The sequence below is a fragment of the Rhinatrema bivittatum genome, chromosome 6 (genome assembly GCF_901001135.1).
Source record: "Rhinatrema bivittatum chromosome 6, aRhiBiv1.1, whole genome shotgun sequence".
Lineage (NCBI taxonomy): Eukaryota > Metazoa > Chordata > Amphibia > Gymnophiona > Rhinatrematidae > Rhinatrema > Rhinatrema bivittatum.
In genome coordinates this window covers 177,118,025-177,138,805 of record NC_042620.1, presented here as the reverse complement: position 1 = coordinate 177,138,805, position 20,781 = coordinate 177,118,025, and the positions used below count along the sequence as shown (strand labels likewise).

The following is a 20,781-nucleotide window of genomic DNA, read 5'->3' as shown; positions in this document are numbered from 1 at the left end:
AGCCTTTTTACAGCAGGGCTTGTCTAAGGGTCTGTCATATAATTCCCTGTGCATACAAGTGGTGGCTTTGGGGTGTCTCAGAGGTAAGCTACAAGGGAGGATTTTGGCGTTGCATCTGGATGTAGTCCAGTTTTTGAAGGACCTCACCTTGAAAACGGTGTTTCTGGTGGTGATTTGTTTAGCCAGGTGAATTTCAGAGCTACAGGCTTTGTTCGGTAAGGAATCATTTTTGAGAATTTTGGATGATGGGGTATCGGGTACAGTACCCTCATTTTTGCCCAAGGTCATTTCCTTGTTCCACCTTAACCAGACAGTGAAGCTTCCTGCATTTCCAAACTGGTCTTCTGAATCTCCAGAGGAAAGAGAGTGCCGTTTGTTGGATGTTCGGGTGCTGTTGCATTAGCTGAAGATCACCAACAGCTTTAGGTGGTCGAATCATCTATTTGTATTGTTTGGGGGAACAGGGAAGGGACACAAAGCTTTGAAGGGCATGGTTTTGGCTTATATTTGCAAGGGTCGCAGGATCCCAGAGGGGTTGTGAGTGCATTCTGCTAGAGCACAGGTGGCCTCATGGGCTGTCAGTTGGTGTCACCACAGGAGATCTGTAGGGCAGCAACATGGTCGTCACTGCAAACCTTATTCCAGCACGACCAATTGAATGTTCGCACAGTGGGGAGCCAAATTTTGGCGAGAGTGTGTTGAGAGCGGTTCTTTCGGGTGCCTGACCAGTGCAGGGGTGCTTTGGTACATTTCACTTGTCTGGACTAATCTTGGGTATGAACAGGAAAGGAAAATTGTTTTTTGTCTGCTAATTTTCGTTCCTGAAGTACCACAGATCCGTCCAGAATCCCAGCCCATTGTGTGCAAAGACCGTACTGATTATGATTAGCAAGATCTGATGAGATATTCAGTGTATATAGTTTCAGAGCCTATAGGATGACCAGGTTTGGTTGGTTCCTTGGGTTCCTTTTCAGAGAGGCTCCAACCCTATGTTTCTCGCTTTTATGTTCGTCCTGGGAGACGGGGGATTGTTGACTTTAGTTTCACTCTAGTTTGACTTGGGAACAGGTCAATACTGAGGGACTGCAGGTGGCACTCTGTTATGTAGCAGTGCCTCAAAGTTTTTGTTCTCTGCTTCCATCTGCTGGTAAGGATGCAAAACCCACTTGCCCAGACTGATCTGTGGTACTTCAGGAACAAAAATTAGTAGGTAAGAACCAATTTTCCTTTAACTCGTATTTGTGCTTCTGACTGAAAATACAAGTCTTTAATCCAGAAAATAAAAGGTTTGCCAAACCCAAATTTAGTTAAAATATAGAATAAATAGTCCCATTCAACATGATCAAAAGCTTTTTCCACATCTAGAGCCATAAGGACCATGTCAGCAGAGACTCCCTTCACTGTATAGATTAGATCAAGAGTCCTCCTCATATTATCTACTCCTTGCCTGTTTGATCAGGATGTGTCACCAGTGGCATAGTATCTTTAAGCCTATTTGCCAAAACGTTTGCAACACACCTTTCTGATGACCATGTCATACTATTGCTACAGTGTGGTAGTGTTTAGCTGTTTCTGCCAGACTGAGCACAGCAATAGAATAACTTTGGCCACCAGAAATTTGAGTTTTCTCCACTTCAGACACAGGAGTTCAATTGCCAGTATAAGCTGTCGGGGCAGGCACTTACAGGTGAACAGTACACTGGCATTGTATAACCTTGATTTGGGCCTACTGTTCAGCTGTAGGTGCCTTCCCCAAAGCTTACACTTAGATTTACTTGCCATACCTTGACAAAATGGCATTGCATACAAGATTGGTGCTGTGCATGCCATCTCTTGGGCACATTCTTACATCCAAAGCCATTTTATCAAAGCATAGCAGGTAAAATCAACATGTAAACTCAGACACCTACAGCTAGCTGAAAAAACATAAGCTCTCTGGGGTGGGCACCAACAGGTGAACAGTATATACTTTAGCGCTATGTGTGTATACGCTAGCTGTTCAGGAAAACCTGTGACTGATGCCCACCCCAGAGAGCTTATGCTGGAAGTTGAACTCCTGAATCTGAGGTGGAGAAAAATTACATTTCTGGTGGCCAGTATTATCTGTTGCCATGCCCAGTGTAGTTCTCTACCTCAGACCCAGGAAGAAAAATTTCCAGTGTAAATTTTCTGGGGTGGGCACCTATAGCTGAACAGTACACCAAAGTTGGGATGCATACAGTGCAAAATTTAATATTGTTCAGCTGAACGTGCCCTCCCCAGAGAGATTGTGCTTTGTTTTCCAGTAGGTGTCCACCCTGGAATGCTTATGCTGGAAATTTATCTCCTTCCTTGGACTGAGGTGGAGTAAACACATTTGGGTGGCCAATATTTTTCTATTGCTGTACACAGTGTGGTTGTAGCAGCTAGAATAACACTGGCTAAAAGAAATGTGAGTTCATTATTGCTCCACCTCAGATCCAGAAGTTAAATTTCCAGCATTGTGTCAGCCAAAGCATACACATACCCTGACACTCACCACTCACATCACCCCTCCATGCAGTCTTGCCACTCTCTACTTGCTTCCGTTTCTACTATTCCTCTCTGTCCCCCTCCCTTTCTTTTCCTTTCCTCCCCCTCCCCCTTCCTCTCCCTCTTCCCTTCTCACCCTCTTACTAAAGTGGCCTGGCATGTGAGATTGTGCCCAAGTCAAGATGCACAGTGCCAATCTCACAAGTCAGGCCACTGTGCCACAGTGCCAGTGTGTACTGTTCAGGTGTAGGTGTCTATCCCATTGTGGCAAGGCATGGCAAGTAAAAACCAAGTGTAAGCTCTCTTGGACATATACCTACAGCTGAACTTTACGCATTGACACTATGGCATAATGGCCTTACATGCAAGATTGACACTGTGCATCCTGACTTGGGCATAGTCTTGCATGCAAAGCCATTTTGGCGAGACATACCAAGTGGCATGAAAGAGTAAGCTTTCTAGGGAGGCACCTACAGCCGAACAGTTCTCACAGTTTTGTGCCCAAGTCAGGATGCACAGTGCCAAAGTGTGCACTGTTCAGCTGTAGGTGCCCATCCTAGAAAGCTTACCCTTTGATTTAACTAGACATACCTTGCCCAAATGGCCATGTATGTGAGATTGTGCCCAAGTTGGGATGCATAGCACCATTCTTTCATGCAAGGTCATTTTGATCACACTCCTCCTTATTTCTGCATTAGTGTGAATTTTTAGGTTAATTCACATTTTAGTGCACTTTTTTCATTTAGGGGTAGATTTTCAAACCGTGCGAATTGGCGTACTTTTGCTGGCGCATCAGGCGCAAGCAAAAGTACGTGGGATTTTAGTAGATACGCGCGTAGCCGCGCAAATCCTGGATCGGCACGCGCAAGGCTATCGATTCTGTATAGCCGGCACGCGCCGAGCCGCGCAGCCTACCCCCGTTCCCTCTGAGGCCGCTCCGAAATCCGAGGCCGCTCCGAAATCGGAGCGGCCTCGGAGGGAACTTTCTTTTGCCCTCCCCTCACCTTCCCCTCCCTTCCCCTACCTAACCCACCCGCCCGGCCCTGCCTAAACCCCCCCTTACCTTTGTCGGGGGATTTACGCCTCCCGGAGGGAGACATAAATCCCCGCGCGCCAGCGGGCCGCTAGCGCTCCGGGATGCGACCTGGGGGCGGGTACGGAGGGCGCGGCCACGCCCCCGGTCTGCCCCGGGCCGTAACCACGCCCCCGGGCCCGCCCCCAAAACGCTGCCGACACGCCCCCAAAACGCCGCGCCGACCGGGCCCGCCCCCGACACGCCCCCATCGCGAAACCCCGGGACTTACACGAGTCCCGGGGTCTGCGCGCGCCGGTAGGCCTATTGAACATAGGCGCACCAGCGCGCAGGGCCCTACTCGCCTACATCCGCCCGGATTTAGGCGGATTTAGGTGAGCAGGGCTCTGAAAATCCGCCCCTTAGTGTGCTTTTATTTCCTGTCTGTTTGAATTGCATCCCATTTGCTTACTGCATTCCGTGGGGCCACATATTTTTACCACGTGCATTAAATAAAACCTGTTTTAGCACTGGTTTTGTAACATTGGCTCCCTAGGAAGGGTTCCTTTAAATCTCGTCCTTAGGATGGTTTATCCTGGAGAAACAGATAGGGTCTAATCAGAGGATAGGGGTTGAAGAGATTTTTTTTTAATTTTTTTAAATTTTTTTGCAATGATGTAACTTCAACAAAATAATTTAAATGCTGCATCTTCAGTCTTTTGAATTCTGAATTTTTCATCATCTGCATCTTTCACAGAATAGATGTTCCCAGAACCCAATTGTTTTTGGAGAGAAATTAACTGCTGCTGTAAAACACTGTTGGGCCCAAAATTAAGATATGCTGTTGTCTGGATTTAACTTATCTGGCTAATTTAGAAGGGATATTCATTGGTTGGCTATTCTGCTGAATATAATCGGATAAGTTCTAGTTAGCTGGATAAGTTATATTTAGATAACTTTAGACCTGCTATCAAGTAGGTCTGACTTATTCGGTTAACTTAACTGGATAAGTCAGAATATCAGCCTTTATCTGGTTAAGATAACTGCCCATTGCCCGCCCCCAAGATATCCATTTATCTACTTAGCCGGATAAATGCTTATCCGACAAAGTGGTGGCTACTGAATATAGCCGGATATTCAGCGGCTACCACTTAGCTAGATAAGTCCCTATTTATCCAGCTAAGTAGTGCTAAATATCGGCCTCTATTGTGATTTGTTGGCAGCAGATTTAGCCCAACCACTTTGGCTTGGGAAAGAACGGTGAGAACTACAAATGCTTAAACTAGGATTTTCTAAATTGCCTATTAGTTTGCTGACTGAATATCAATGTGGAAATATAAAAACCATCATTCCTGTAAAGTAGCTGAGACCTTGAGAAAGGAAATGTTATATTACCTACTTGGACGGAAGGACTGTTTTGATCATCACTGCTTACTTTTGATTAGAGATAAACTAACAAACTAATGTTTTGCTATAGTGTTACTTATTTTTCTCCTAGGACAAGCAGGATGGTAGTCCTCACACATGGGTGACATAATCAGATGGAGCCTGGCACGGAACGTTGATCTCAAATATTCTATAACTTTCGAACATGCCCTACTGGGCATGTGCAGCTGTAGTCATCACCGTGCCCCCTAGGCAGAGTCCCTCAGTCTATTTTTTTTCCACAGAGCTGTGTGGTCATGGAAGCTATGTGCTCATGGTATTCAGCTTTCTTCTCACAGTTCATCAAGGTGGTAGAGTAGCAGCACAAACTGTTACCATTGATTGAGGCGCTCTACCATTGGTGCCTCTGTGTCATCGATGCCGTGATGCTCTTGGTGTTGCAGTACCTTCAGTGCCACAGTGCCCTTGCTGCATGCGATGCCACGGTGCCCATGGTACCATTTGCTGCTGTGCCCTCGATGTCCGCGATGCTCTCGTGCCCTCAGGGCCCTCGACACCTGCGGTGCCATTGATGCCATCGACGCCCTTGATCCCATCAAGTTGGGTGCGTGGCTACCCTTGGAGCTGTTGAGGTTGAAACAGTGGCAGGCTCTCGATGCTGTCTAGGTGTGTAGCCTCAATGCTGCAGCAGCCCTCGATGTTGTCGAAGTGCGTACCCTTGAGGCCGCCGCTGCCCACTAGGTCATCGCGGTACGTGGCCTCAATGCCATCGCGATGCGGTGGTGTCCCCATATCATTGACACCCTCGAGGCCATCGAGGTGCGGGGTCACTTGTGCCTCTCGTTCTCGTCTCGACTATGTCGAGTACCACCGACCAGGTGCTGGGTTTGCTATTGAGCGCCCTGGACGTTCCTGATGCCATTGACTGCTGGGGCTCTTGGAAGCCCCCGTGTGACCCTGCAGTCATTGGGTGGCAGGCGTTTTTTGGCCTTGAATGGATTGAGCGCAGTAGTCACCATCTACTCGAGGCACCCTGGTAATCTGGGGCTTCTGAGTGCAGTGGTCCCGTGCCCTCGAGGCTCCTTGGTTGTGTCCTCTACGAGGTACTGAGGAGCTCTGTGCTGCCGCTTCATGGGCTACAGCTATTGGAGCATTAGTACTTGCGAGACCATCGAGCTCGCTGCATCGATGCCCTCGGATGAATAAGTGAGCTGAGGGGAACAGTCGATGGCACTGGCGGTCATCGGTGATCTGTGAATGGGCAGAAAGGCCCCTCCATAGAGATGCCCATGGTCTTCTTGGTACATCTTGGTCTTCTTGGTACATCAGTACCTTTGGGCATCGAAATCTCCATTGGGGCCACTGGGTGGTCGGTGTCTGTGGGCACCTGTGGAACTGGGAATGGTTCGGTCAAGCGCCATCGAAGTCCTGGATGCAGAGTCGCTGGGTGCCCTTGTTGTGGCTTTGCATTGGTGAGTGCGGAAGCGCCATGAGCTCTATGGGCACTGTCATTGTTCTGGGCACCAGTGGCTGTGGTTCAATGTCACAGAACATGACCGCAGAGCCCCATGAGCACCTTCGGTCACCAGGGACTTCATTTCTGTCGTTCCTGAGGGAATCAAAGATGAGCCATTCCCGATGCAGTTCGAGTGCCCGCCTCTTGCAGCATTATGAGGCACTGGAGGGGGTGATGCCATAAACTAGTACCCTCCATCATGCGTTACCCAGAGTACCAGTGGTTCTGTGGATGCCGCCGTCACACTAGTTTTCTTCACGCCGCTGGAGTTACTGTGACGTTAGTGCGCAACATGCGCAGTCGGAAAAGACTAGGCATCTACTCCAAGTGCTTTGGGCAATGGCAGATGGCATCCTCCCTGGCTGTGCAGTCCTCAGCCATACCAGGGTTCTGCCCTCGACTTGTCATGGTCCCAGCCTCCTCGCCAGTTCTGCACCGCACAGTGCTGAGGAGCACTGGCGGGGGAGGCGTCATCACACACTCTGTGCTTTGTCGTGAGGCAGCATGTACCACCGACTCAGGCATGCTGACCTAGCTGTAGCATGGGAACATAGGTGTACCGCCATCCTTAGGATGGGATACCACTGCATGAGTACCATTCAGCATACTTTTACAGGAGAGGACTCGTTCTGCCGGTTGCCCTCTACCATCTGGGTGCGTCTGTGTGTGTTTTTCCCTTCAGGCAGACACAACAGATTGTGTTCTGGAGCCACAGGACTGACCTAGTTCTGCATTCCTGGTCGGACCCTGAGGGGAGTAGACATCAGGAGAGTGGTTTGGGAGTCCTCTCCTCCCTCAGCAGAGGAATGTGTCTTTCATCTTCTCCCGTGGCCAAAACTTTATTCTGGGGAAGCCCCTGAGCCTCCATCCCTGGCAGGGTTTTCTCTGCCCCCAGCCCTGGTCTCCTTGGAGGCCAAGGCTGGGGACCAGCGGCAGTGGTGATTGGACCATTTTCGCTGGGGCCCCTCCATGGATTACGATGGTGACCTCCCCCATCCAAGGCTAGCTGCCTATAGTGGGTTGGTCGCTTCAGCACCTCAGCAATCAGTGATTGTGCCTCAACTCTCCTCTGGAGAGTTTAAAGGTCTTTCGGGATCAGGTGGCCCTGATCCCGAAAGATCCTCTGGAAGGGGAGATTTGACTGGGTTCCAGGGAAACCCTTATGGGTTCCTCTCTGGACACCCAACTTTACATCCCTTTGAGGGGTGTCCCTCATTCCTCTGTTCCTGGAGAAGAGATGGCTCTGCTCTGGCTGGCGTTCGCTCTTGCCAGGCCCGAGAACTGGTCAAGTGGTAGTGCTCTCCCTCGGTCGCTCTAAGATACAGCAGGTCTATTCACGAGGGAGCCCATCCAATGTTTCCCTTACTCAAAAGTCACTTTGATATCTGCAGGCCTCTGTGGGCATCTTTTCTTAGGGACCGCTATTTCCAGTCATTCTTGCCTGCGAGGCCCTCCTCTGTGAGGAGAGTTCTAATCCATCAAATGGGTGAGCATGCATTTCACCCTTTCGCCATGTCCATGGCTGAGGGAGTTGGGGGCCAAGTGAATCCACAACAGAGGCGCTGCTCTTGCTTGCAGTAGCTTGCAAGCTATTCTCTTTTTTCGAGATCACCCTGTCTGCGGACAGGAGAGTCCTGGGTCATGCAAAGATTGTCCATTACTGGACTATGTGCTTCCTTTGGTTGGAGGGAGGGGGGTAGTATATGCAATCATGGCTGGGGTAGTGAAGCCTCAGCTGAGTGCTTGGCAATCTGTTCCGAGACTGCCCTGGGCCTACCCTGGTGCCCTTTAGGTTTACGGCCCGGTAATGAAATCCCATTCTACTAGGGTTTGCATATGTGATTCCCCGGCTTCCCATCTTTTAGTGTAGTTTTTGGGATTTCTCCCCGGGGCATTTGCTCTCAGTTTCCGCTGTTCCAAGCAGGCTGAGGGCTCTATCTCGGTGGTTAACTCCCTGCTGGATTCGGCAGTGAGTTGTTCGCCTGGGGTTGATAGACAACCTGGCAACTTGTGCTTGCCCTGGCAGTCCACTGGTCTGCCTCCTTGTGTTCTTCGCTCCTTCCGACTTCCAGTTGGATTGTGGGGGGAGGGGAGGACAAATTAAGGCACTTGTGGTATATTTTCTGTATACCTGCAGGGCAGGATACACCACATCTTTGGCCAATACTGCCTTTGGCTTTTCTCATTTCCCTAGGTTGTCCAAAGGGCCTTCCTTTTCCCCTGCGCTATTCTTTGCCAGGATAGAGGAACCTGTTCTTGACACGTGCTCTTCGTGAGCTTCAGACCTATCTCATCTCCCTGTTCTGGAGCTTTGGGCTACTGGTCTGTTTCAGGGATTGCCTTTCATCTCCTGAAACCCTTGATGCTGTCCTGCACGGTCAGCTAGGTCTGATGATTCGGCACACAGTGTCTTTCTTGAGCCCTGCCATGATTCACTGCTTGTTCTTCCAAGCGTTGCTTGGGTTTCTTCTGCCCATTATGCCTACCAGCCAAACCTGGGAACCTTTCTGCAGAAGCATTCGGTCCTTTGGATGTCAGCGGACCGCAGTTTCTCTCTGGGGGGGCTCTCGGGCCCCAGTTTGTTTTTCGTTTTTTCTTGTTACACCAACGGAAACTGTGCAGTCTTCTTCCGAGAGTTTTTCTCTTGTCTACACCTCTGATGTATTCCTATATCCATGAGGTTATAGACCTACTGTTGTTTCGACAGGGTTTACTTATCAGGAACCCTGGTTGTACTGTTTTCCGTGATGCGGGGTTTGCTTCTGCTAGCACTTACATCACTTCTCTTCCTTAGGCACCCTTACTGCGCAGGAGGGTTTGTGTTTCAGCCTTTTCTATGGTTTTTCTTTGTAGAACCCAACTCTTCTCCATCCTGGACCCCTGGTGGGTCGGCGCTTCACAGGCAGAGGAGAAGGTGCGGTTTCCTGCTTTGTCTTGCTCGGACAGCCTATAGTAAGGGATTCACCCATGTGTGAGGACTACCATTCTGCTTGTCCTAGGAGAAAGCAGAGTTGCTTGCCTGCAATAGGTGTTCTTCCCAGGACAGCAGGATGTTATTCCTCATGAAACCTACCTACCTCCCCTGGGAGTTGGTTTCTCCATGTATTAGCTATATCATGGACTGAGGGACTCTGTGTAGGGGGCGGGGTGATGACTACAGCTGTACATGCTCAGAAGGGCATGTTCAAAAGTTCTAGAGTCTTTGAGATCAAAATACCGTGCCGGGCTCCAACCGATGATGTCACTTATGTGTGAGAACTAACATCCTGCTATCCTAGGAGAACATTTGTTACAGGTAAACAACTCTGCTTTCAGTTAATCACTAGTATTCTGCTGTGCTACAGGAAGAGCTTAGTGAGTATTTGTTGATCAAATTAAAGTTAGTCCTTGTTAGTCCATTGCATCTTGACCTTGATATTGTGAAGTTGTAATATGATTGTTACTGCTGTTTTAATTTGTTATAAACCTTTATTGTGAAGCTGCAAATGATCTCTGTTTATATGCTGTATTCTAATATGCTATATACCCGCTCTGGGTGAACTTCATGTTCAAAAGGATCGGGAAATAAATCTAAGTAATAAACATTGAAGAAACAGGGGGCTATTATTTGGATAAAGGCAGAACATCTAGAGGAAGTTTAGAACATGTGCATCAAAAATTGTGGCAGAAGGAAGACCAGAGATTGAAGTCCATGTTTTACAGGCCTGAGTATAGATTAGGCTTTGGGGCTGGTGAACTAGGGAAACCAATGAACGTCACCTGCAGAATACCAAACTTCTGCAATACTGAACTTGCTGGAAAGAATTTCCTGTTGCAATATGATTCACTACTTTCTGTTTTTGTTTTTTTTTTCTCTTCCTGAATTGATAGGGACATGAAAAATGCAGTCATTGGAAACAATAAGCAGAAGGCCAACCTGATTGTTTTGGGAGCGGTACCAAGGTACATGTCTAGTCCTGCATTATTCTGCTATTTATAGGGGAAGTGAAGGAAACAAAAAGTAGAACCATTATACACAACCTATAATGCTTATCCTTTCGTATTATTGTCACAGACCTCCTTCCTACCACAGAAACATGAAATGTGATGGCAGATAAGAACTGCAAGGCCCATCTAATTGGCTCAGTTTCATTTTTTCTCCACAGGATGGTAGTATTTATTTATTTATTTTATTTAAAAGTATTTATATACCGCTTTTTAAAATAAAATTTTATCAAAACGGTTTACAACAGGTTAAAATAAAGTAAAAATAAAATATAACTAAAATAAACATAAAATACATAAATTTAGCTAAGTAGCTAGATAATTGCTAGCTAAAAGAAATTATTAATTAAAAAAATAATAATAATGGTAACATGCCATGGGTAAACAGAATAGGGAAGGTAAAAGGGATGAAGGGGGGGGGGGGGTGGCAACTTATTGGATTAAAATATCCTAGGAAGAAAGCAGATGGGATGATAGAGGAGAAGTTGAGGTAATATGTGTCTGATGGGTGAGTTATGGGGAGATGAGAGCTTCATCTTTGATCGGGGAAATGCTTAGAAGGAGTATTAAATGCTTGTTGAAAAAAGAATGTTTTTAAAGCTTTTTTGAAATGATAAGGATTTGATATTAAGCGGAGAGGGTTGGGTAAAGAGTTCCAGAGGGATGGTCCTGCTACTGAAAAAGCTCTTTTCCTGGTAATGTCTAATCTAGCCTGTCTTGGTGATGGAATGTCTAAGAGATTTTGAGTAAGTGATCTTAAGTGTCGGGTGGGTTTGTAAATGCGGAGTAAGGTGCAAAGCCAGGTGGAGGAAGAGTTATAAATTAAGCTGTGAATGATTGAGAGTACTTTGTATTTTATCCTGTATTTTATGGGTAACCAGTGAAGAGAATGTAAAATAGGTGTAATGTGATTGCGAATGGAGGTACCAGATAATAAGCGAGCTGCACTATTTTGAACTAATTGTAGTGGGTGAATTGATGAATCAGATAGACCTAGATGGAGTGCATTACAATAGTCTAAACCAGAGAAAATAAGAGATTGAAGAACAGTCCTGAAATCACGATAGAAGAGAAGAGGACGAAGACGTTTCAGAAGCTGTAATTTATAGAATGATTTCTTTGTTAGGGAGGAAATTTGTTGTTTCATGGATAAGTCTGTATTTATAGTTACACCTAGATTTATGGCATGACAATTAATTGGGATGGTTGAACCATTGAAAGTAAAATGAGATGGTGGGCCTATAGAGGGGTCTGTAATGGATGTTAAGTGAACTAGTTCGGTTTTTGATGGATTTAATTTTAAGCGATTATGAGATAGCCAAGAGTTAATGGTGGATAGGTAAAGTGAGACTAATGATAGAGAATCGGACCAGGTAGTTTTATAGGGGACCAGAAATTGAATGTCGTCTGCATAAATTTTGAATTGTAGGTTGAGTGAAGATAAGATATGACAAAGCGGAAGAAGATATATATTGAATAGTATGGGAGATAATGATGATCCTTGGGGAACGCCGGATGGAATTGTGTAGGGAATGGAGGATTGATGGTTGATATTAACTTGTTGAAGGCGATCTGTAAGAAAAGATGAAAACCAACTTAATACTGTTCCAGTGATGCCTATTGCTTGTAGCCCTGAAATGAGAATTTGGTGATCGACCGTATCAAATGCTGCTGAAATATCTAAAAATACTATAATATAATCTGTGTATGAATCAAATGCCCGAAATAATGTGTCAAAGGTAGATAGAAGAAGTGTTTCTGTAGAGTGTCCCTTTCTGAAGCCGTGCTGGTTAATGTGGAGAATGTTATTTTCGGATAGAAAGTCAGAAAGTTGACGTAAAACTGCAGATTCTATTAGTTTAGCTAATGATGTGAGAGAGGCAATAGGTCTGTAGTTATTGAGATCGGCTGTACCTTTTGTTTTTGATTTTAGAATAGGTAAAATGGATGTTTTTTCAGATTAGATGGAAATTGTCCTGTTTCTAACGATTGGTTAACTAGACTACTAAGAAAAGAGTATGCATGATGACCAATAGCTTTGAAGAAGACTCCTGAACAAGGGTTGTAAGGTGAATTTGAGGGTTTTTGTTTGCTGATTATAGTTTGAATTGAACTGTCAGAGATCGGGATAAATTCGGACCATTGATAATTAGGTTCTTTCTTGACACAGGTAGGATAGGGCAGTTGTGAAAATTCTGTGGAAATGTTGGTTACTTTTGTTTTAAAGTGATTGGCGATTTTATTGCAAAATATTGTATCGTGATCTGCGAAGTTTTCGTTATGTGGAGTGATTAATGTTTTGACTATATTGAATAAAGTATTGGGATTTCCATTGGCTTTGGAAATTATCTTTCCATAGTAGAGTTTTTTGGCTTGATTTATTTCTTTATAATAGTGCCGGAGGGTACATCGATATGCGTTTTTTGCTTCAGTTGTTCTTATATGTCGCCATTTTCGTTCCAACTTTCTAAGGTGTGTTTTTAGTACTCACATATGGGTCACCTCATCGGCTGGAGCCCCGGTCCGGAACTTTGATCTCGAAGATTCTAGAACTTTCAAACATGCCCTACCGAGCATTTGTAACTGTAGTTTTCCCATTGATAAGCAGGCTGAATTAGCCATGCTGTTTGGGACGACATCCCGGACAGCCTGGGTGAAGCTTTTGCAAGATCACAGAACTTTGGCTCTATGCGGCTGCGCGTCCTTTCCGCACGGCACCATCTTCCTTCAGTCTGCATGCGGAGTGATTGTCTCCTCATCTCCTTCAGATTTTTTCACAAATTTCTTTTCATCACAACAGTACTTTTCAGTGCTAGAATGGCCCCGAAGCAGCCTGGCTTCAAGTATTGCCAGTGCAGCAAGATGACTGACATAATTATTGTTACCTTTGCCTGGGCCCGGACCATGACCAGTCCTCTTGCAGGGACTGCGGTCGCATGTCGCCCCGGGCCCAGCATCAGCGGGAGGAGGGCACCGGATCCTATGTCCCGCAGACGGAGCGCCATTCGACTCACTCATCCCTCTCGGCGCCAAGAAGACCAGGAGCCAGGTGGCCCACCCTGCCAAAGTGCTCCCACATCCCTATGCCCCGACGAAGCAACAGGCATCGGGAGCTGCGCCAGCAGCACTCTCGCATGAAGGTGCGTCGGCCAGCATTGCTAGAGTCTCCGTACTACGCAAGCTTTGAAGCACCCTGACACTGACGCACCGCCGGCCACTGACGTGGTGCATGCTTGATGCAAGGATGCGCTGAAGACCCTCGACGCAACAAAGTGTGGGCACCATGCGTCATCTGACTCAACGCACGCCAAGTTAATCACGATGCAGAGACCAGCGGGGGATCAGGCGTCGTCGATGCACGTGATGCAAAAGAACTGTGAGTCACACCCGACGCAACAGCTAGTGAGCAGGTCTCCCCAGAAGGCTTCCCACAAGTCAGGACGGGCTGTGGACCTTCAGGTCATTTTTGCTCCAGAGGAGCTGGTTGAAATGGGATTTTCCGACGAGGAACCACTCTCTGACTATCTCACCACCGGATTCTTGCACTCGTTTGTGAGGGTGTATTCAGACATGTCTTCAGTGTCAAAAAGGATATTCCCCTCCATTCAGGAGCCTCTATTAAAAAGACACAAGAAATCTCATAAGAGCGAAATTCCTGCATACCGTCTGAGGGGGCCAGATTCAAACATCCTTCTGGCCATAGTCCCTCCATCACATAACGGTCGTAAGAGGCAGATGGGACTTACAAAGAAGCATTCTACTCCTGGAGAAGGGGGGCTGGCATCTCAGGCTATGTCACAGATATTAGAACTTCTGTCACAGCTCTTCTCTTGAGAGTAACAAGAGGGGCCATCCATCGAGCCTTTCTTTCGAGGAACTCTTACTGGTGGGGGGGAGTTGGATCCACCAGAACAGACCTCGCCTCCAGAAGGCCTCACGTATTCCAAATGTGTTTAGAAGATGGGTATTCGCCTCAGTATTGAGATCAAGAAAGTTCCAGACTCAAGAGCAGAGGTTTTGGGGATTCTGAAGATTTTTTAGGTCCCTGCTGAACCTACGGCCTTACCCTCCCCCACCATCCTGGACTTGGTGATGGCGAAGAGCTTGGAGTGCCATTTTTGTGGACCACCAGCATCCAGAAAGACCAACCTCAAGTTCAGGATTTTATTAATTTTTTTATTTATTTAGATTTTTATATTCTGCATTTTTGCACTTTTTTCAGTACTTCAAATTGGATTACATTCAGGTACTGTAGGTATTTCCCTATCCCCAGAGAGCTTACAATCTAAGTTTGTACCTGAGGCAATGGAGGGTAAAGTGACTTGCCCAAGGTCACAAGGAGCAACAGTGGGACTTGAACCCACTGCTCTAACCACTAGGCTTCTCCTCCACTCCTATGAGGCAACCCCCCCCCCCTACTATAGCTTTCTCACGCTTTTGTGGTGGTGGAGTCAGCCATGAAGCGCTCAAAGAAATCTCACCTTCATTCAAATACCCTGCTGGGTAGGGACAGCCAGTATTTGGATGACTTTGGGAAGAGGGCATTCCAAGTGGGTATGCTGAATGCAAAGATTCAACAGCATCAGTTTTACATTACCCAATACTTTTATGAGTGTTTGCAGTCCCTCAAACCCCACTTCATGACCAGCTCAACTAACACAGCTCTTCCTCAGCCATTCTTCGACCTGGAAGAGGATTTGCAGCATCTACTCTGTATGATATACGAGGCTTTCGAGACTTCAGCCCAAAGTGCGTGGAACCGATAGTAGCCCAAAGTCCATGGAACCGATAGTAGCCCGAAGAATAGCCTGATTGAGGGCCAGTGCCATCTGGGAGGATGTGCCCGAGAAATTGGCTGACCTCCCATGTAATGTCAGCCAACTGAACTTCTCTGGATTCATCAATAACACAGTGAAGGAGTGCTACTTCAAACTTCAAGTTTTAAAAAGATTAAGACCCCTCCTTCATTTCCAGGACTTCAGGTCAGTCTTGCAAGCAATTATCTTCTCAAAAATCGATTATTGCAATGCTCTTCTTCACGGCCTGCCAGACATCTCCATTAAGCCCCTCCAGCTGCTCCAAAATGCAACTGCAAGGATTGTCACGAAGACAAACAAAAGAGACCACATTACACCAATCCTTAAGAAGCTCCATTGGCTCCCAATCAAACACAGAATCCTTTACAAGCTTCTATCAATCACTCACAAAGCTATTCTCAACATCTCACCGCTAGACCTTTCCACCCCCCTGCAACTTCATACCTCTACCCGCCCTATTAGATTAGCGCAGAGAGGCACTCTTCAAGTACCTACAATCAAAACCTCCCTAAGGAAAAGAGCAATCTCCTCCGCAGGTCCCAAACAGTGGAATTTGCTCCCCCCCCGACCTCAGGCTGGAACAATGCCCGCTTATTTTCAAGAAGAGACTTAAGACTCTACTGTTCAGACAAGCTTTTCCATAACCTCTCGCTGAACTCCACTTCATCATTTATTTATTATTTATTTAAAATTTTTATATACCGGCATTCATGTTGCAAACACATCATGCCGGAACTTATCATCCCAAGCTTAGTCTTTTAAATTCTTCTCCCTCAGCGCCCCAGCTTGTTATTGTTTCCTCCTGATCCCCGTTAAAGTAAATTGTAATAACCCCTTTCCTCCCACACCCCCTTCTCTCAGGCCATCCCCCCTCTTCCTCATCAATTTGTTTTAAGTTTTAAGTTCCCTGATATACCAATTTGTTTAAGTTGCGCCCAAGTTATCCCCTCCCTTGTTCTATGTAAGACAATCTCTGTTACTGTCAATGTTTTGGTTGTAATGTAAACCGGATTGATAATTAACTCTGTTAATTGAACTTCGGTATAAAAAAGTTATAAATAAATAAATAAATAATGGCAACAACTTATTCGGGGACAAGCTACAGGAGTCAGCCTCCCAGTTGAAAGAGCAAAATGTGGCGGTGTTGTCCCTGGCATCACCAATGAAGCAACAACCTTCGACCTGAAGGTATTACCAAAGCTGCAGGATGGCTATTACCAAAGGCACCCTTTCAGATCATATACACTTTACCGCCTGCTGATCTTCCAGCAAAGTAGACAACAGCCACAACAACCGCAGTCCAGAGTTAAGTTAAGAGGCCAACGCCAACAGCGGCAGCCGCAGAACAACAACTCCAAACCTCAACAGGGCTTTTGAAGGTAACTGGGCCACCTTTATCACCACTAGTGGGAGGCAGGATATCGCTTTTCTACAACTCTTGGGAAGTGATCACCTTGGATCGTTGGGTGTTAAGCATTGTCCGTGAGGGATGCAAGCTGAACTTCAGAACAAGCCCCACCCTTCCGCAACTTGCCCCTACCCATCAGGCCCGCACACATGGGCATCTGCTCCAAGAGGAAGTAAACAGCCTCCTCCAACAATCGGCAGTTTAATGGGTGCCTCTGCACCAACGGAACAAGGGTTTTACTCCCAATACTTCCTCATTTCAAAGAAATTAGGAGGACTCCGACCAGTCTTGTCCTTGCGGGCCCTCAACAAGTTTATCCAGAAGGAGAAGTTCAAAATGACATCCCTCAAATCAATCCTACCATTCTTAAAACCCAACGATTGGATGTGTTTGCTGGATCTCAAGGATGCATACTCCAATATCCCAATGCACCGTTCTTCATGGCACTACCTATACCTTCAAGTCAATACATGCCATTATCAGTACAAGGTGCTCCTCTTTGGGTTGTCATCTGCACCAAGGATCTTCATGGAGTGTTTAGCAGTAGCTGTGGCCCACTTGAGACGGAAAGGAATTTAACTATTCCCTTACCTGGATGATTGGCTTCTTGTTGCAGCACAGCCAGCCACTCTCCAATCGCACCTGGAAGAAACGATTTGTTGCCTGGAGTGGCTGGGATTCATCATCAATTATGAAAAATCCAGTCTTGAGCCAGCACAAACTCTTCAGTTCATTGGGGCCAAGATAAATACTGTCACGAGGAAAGCCTTCTTACCAGCAGACAGGTCCGAACCCTTCGAAGTCTAGTCTTACAACTGTGCGCGTCCCTTGGGGCACCAGATTCTAAACCTACTGGGTCACATGGCAGTGGCAATATATGTAGTCCCGTGCGCCCGTCTGCACATGTATTGCCTACAGTGGGGCCTGAAGTTGCAATGGACCCAATTCTCGCAACCTTTATCCAGGATAGGTTTGACCAGGGCTATGTAAAGGGACATGGTGTGGTGGTTACACCTTACAGTTCTCACCATAGGAGCCCCATTCCGCATCCTACTGCACCAGTTGGTTCTGACTACAGATGCATCCACCAGGGATTGGGGGGCCCATTTGGGGCATGTGCAGACACGAGGGCTGTGGTCCCCATCAGAACACACTCAGCAAATAAACCTGCTAGAGCTCAGAGCGATATCAAATGCCCTTTGCACATTCTGCGACCTCCTCTGGGGGAAGAGCGTCATGGTCCACATTGACAACCAGGTGGCCATGTTCTACATAAACAAGGAAGGCAGGTCCGGTTACTGGATCCTGGGCAAGGAGGCGGTTCAGATCCTAGAATGGGCAGAGGAACAATCCATCACCCTCCAGGCAACCTTTCTCCCAGGCGTGGTAAACACCACGGTTGACAGACAGCAGGATCTTTCATCCGCATGAATGGGCTCTCCACCAGGAAGTGGCGAACATGCTTTTTGCGATGTAGGGTCACCCATGCATGGACATCTTCGCAACGATACACAACGGAAAGGTGTGGGCATTCTGCTCAGACTACCCCAGCAGGGAGCGGTTCACCCAGGACGCGTTCATCATACTGTGGTTGGGGCTTACCCTCCAATTCCGCTGAGTTCCAGGACAATCCAGAAATTATTGTGGACGTCACAGACCTCATTCTGATTGCTCCAGCTTGGCCCAGACAACCTTGGTACGCCTATCTAGTTCGACTATCCATCGCCCCACCTATCTCCCTGGGCGAAAGCATGGATCTCCTGACTCAAGAGAACGGCACCTTCCTTCACCCCATGCATTCCTCTCTGCATCTCACTGCTTGGAGGTTGAAAGTAGAGTAGTAAGCCACCTGCACTTGTCAACGGGAGTCCAGAACATCTTTATTTTATCAAGGAAGACTTCCACTAGGAAGAACTATCAAGGCAAGTGGCACCATTACTCGTCTTGGTGTCGGAGCAGAGTCATAGACCCATTCTCTTGCTCCCCTGAAGCGTTGTTGGAATACCTCTATGCCCTGTATCAGACGGGTCTGGCGATGGCATCTGTGTGTATTCATATGAGTGCTATCGCTGCGTATCATCACCCATGCAGCGGATTTCCGGTTTCAAACATTCCCTTGGTTTCCCGTTTCTTGAAAGGGATCTTGTGATTACGACGGCCCATGGCCAAGCCTCCTGTTTTTGGAACACCTCATGCTTCCTTCCTTCGAGCCATTGGATAGCAGCTACATGAAATATCTAACATGGAAAGTGCTCTTCCTGGTTGCAGTGATGTCGGCAAGAAGAGTATGTGAACTACAGGCACTGGTACACTACTTCCCGTATCTTCAGTTTCATCACGATAAGGTTACCTTGCAAACACATCCCTCTTTTTTACATAAACTCACATTGGCTTTCCACTTGAATCAAATTATCACATTGCTTGTGATAGTTTGCCACATTGCCAACATTCTTCCCAAAACCACATGAAAATGAAAGAGAACGACTTCTTCACACGTTGGACTGTAAAAGAGCCTTAGCCTACTGTAAACGAAGGACTAATTCCGAGAATAGGACTACTCAACTTTTTGGGTTCTTCAACACATATGCACTGGGCCTACCGGTGGCCATATGAAATCTGTCAAATTGGATGTCTCAGTGCATTCACTTTTGCTATTCAAAGTGAGCGGCAAGCTTTTCTGGCTTACCAAAAGTGCACCAAGTAAGGGCTGTAATGGCTTCATTGGCCAATCTCCACAAGATATCGATGCTGGACATTTGTAAAGCGGCCACGTGGTCATCACTGCATGCGTTCACATCACACTACTGTCTTGACCAGCAAGCCTCTTCAGACGCAGTGCTGGGCTCAGTAGTGTTGTCATCGGTAGTGAGATAGTGAGACTGTCCACACCAGGGGTGGGTTAAGCGCACAGACACTATCCAGGACTGCAGGAGTCTTCAACTGTGTGGGACAGAACCCTGAGCTGCGAACTCCCAGACATGATGGCTAATTCAGCTTGCTTATCGACGAGGAAAAAAGCAAGTTTGCTTACCATCATCGGTGTTTTCCGTAGATAGCAGGATGAGTTAGCTATGCTCTGGACAGCCTCTAAATTCTTTGCTTCACTGGATGAGCTAGATTATGGACTGATGGAAGAATGAGCTGTTCGGGAAAGGACGCACAGCCACCAGAGCCAAAACTCTATGATCTTGGAGAAGCTCCACCCAGGCCACTTCAGAGGATGTCCCAGACAGCATGGCTAATGCATCCTATCTATGGAAAACATTGTTTACTGTAAACAAACTTGCTTTTATCACCCTGCCCCCTAGGCAGAGTTCCTCAGTCTCTCTTTTTTTTTTTTCCACGGTTCCATTTACTGGACCGTGTGCTTCCTTGGGGAAAGTATATGTAATCATAGCGGAGGTATTAATACCTAAACCAGATTAATGGGCATTCTGTTCCGAGATCACACTGACCCTTCCCTGGTACCCTTATGGTTTCCAGGCCAGTGAAGAAATCCTGTTCGACAGGGGTTTGAATTTGCGGCACCCCGGCTTCTTGTCTCTTAGTAAGAACATAAGAACATGCCATACTGAGTCAGACCAAGGGCCCATCAAGTTTCCAACAGTGGCCAATCCAGGCCATAAGAACCTGGCAAGTACCCAAAAACTAAGTCTATCCCATGCTACTGATGCTAGTAATAGCAGTGGCTATTTTTTATGGGCTGGATTTTAAAAGGGTTACCAGCATAAGGTACGTGCATAACCCTTTTAAAACGCCCCTGCGCGTGCCAAGCCTATTTTGCATTGGCGCGGTGGCAAGCACAAGCCCCGGGACGCGCGTAAGTCCCGGGGCTTGCAAAAAGGGGCGGTCGGGAGTGTGGCCAGGGGGCATGGTGTCGGCTCAGGGGGGTGTGGGCGGTCCGGGGGCGTGGCCGAGTGCCCCGACACAGTGGCCTGTGTCGGGGCCTGCCGCGCCAGCAGACAACCGGCGTGCGTAAGTTACTACTACCCGGAGGCAGGCGTAATTTTTCGAATAAAGGTAGGGGGGTTTAGATAGGGCCGGGGGGGTGGGTTAGGGAGGGGAAGGTGCAGGGGGAGGGGGGGGGTGGAACGGGCAGCGTGCACAGGGCTCGGCACGCGCAAGGTACATAAATGTGTACCCCCTT

General features: G+C 47.2%; 1 protein-coding gene across 4 annotated transcripts in view; it reads left to right on the top strand.

Annotated features, from left to right (window-relative positions):
- Positions 1 to 20,781, top strand: part of ARMC8 (armadillo repeat containing 8) — a 311,684-nt gene that overhangs the window by 43,406 nt on the left and 247,497 nt on the right. For all 4 annotated transcript variants that reach the window (XM_029606184.1, XM_029606183.1, XM_029606181.1 and 1 more), the window contains exon 3: positions 10,296 to 10,367. In XM_029606184.1, coding sequence (XP_029462044.1) covers positions 10,296 to 10,367 — 72 coding nt within the window. The remainder of the gene's footprint in view (positions 1 to 10,295; positions 10,368 to 20,781) is intronic.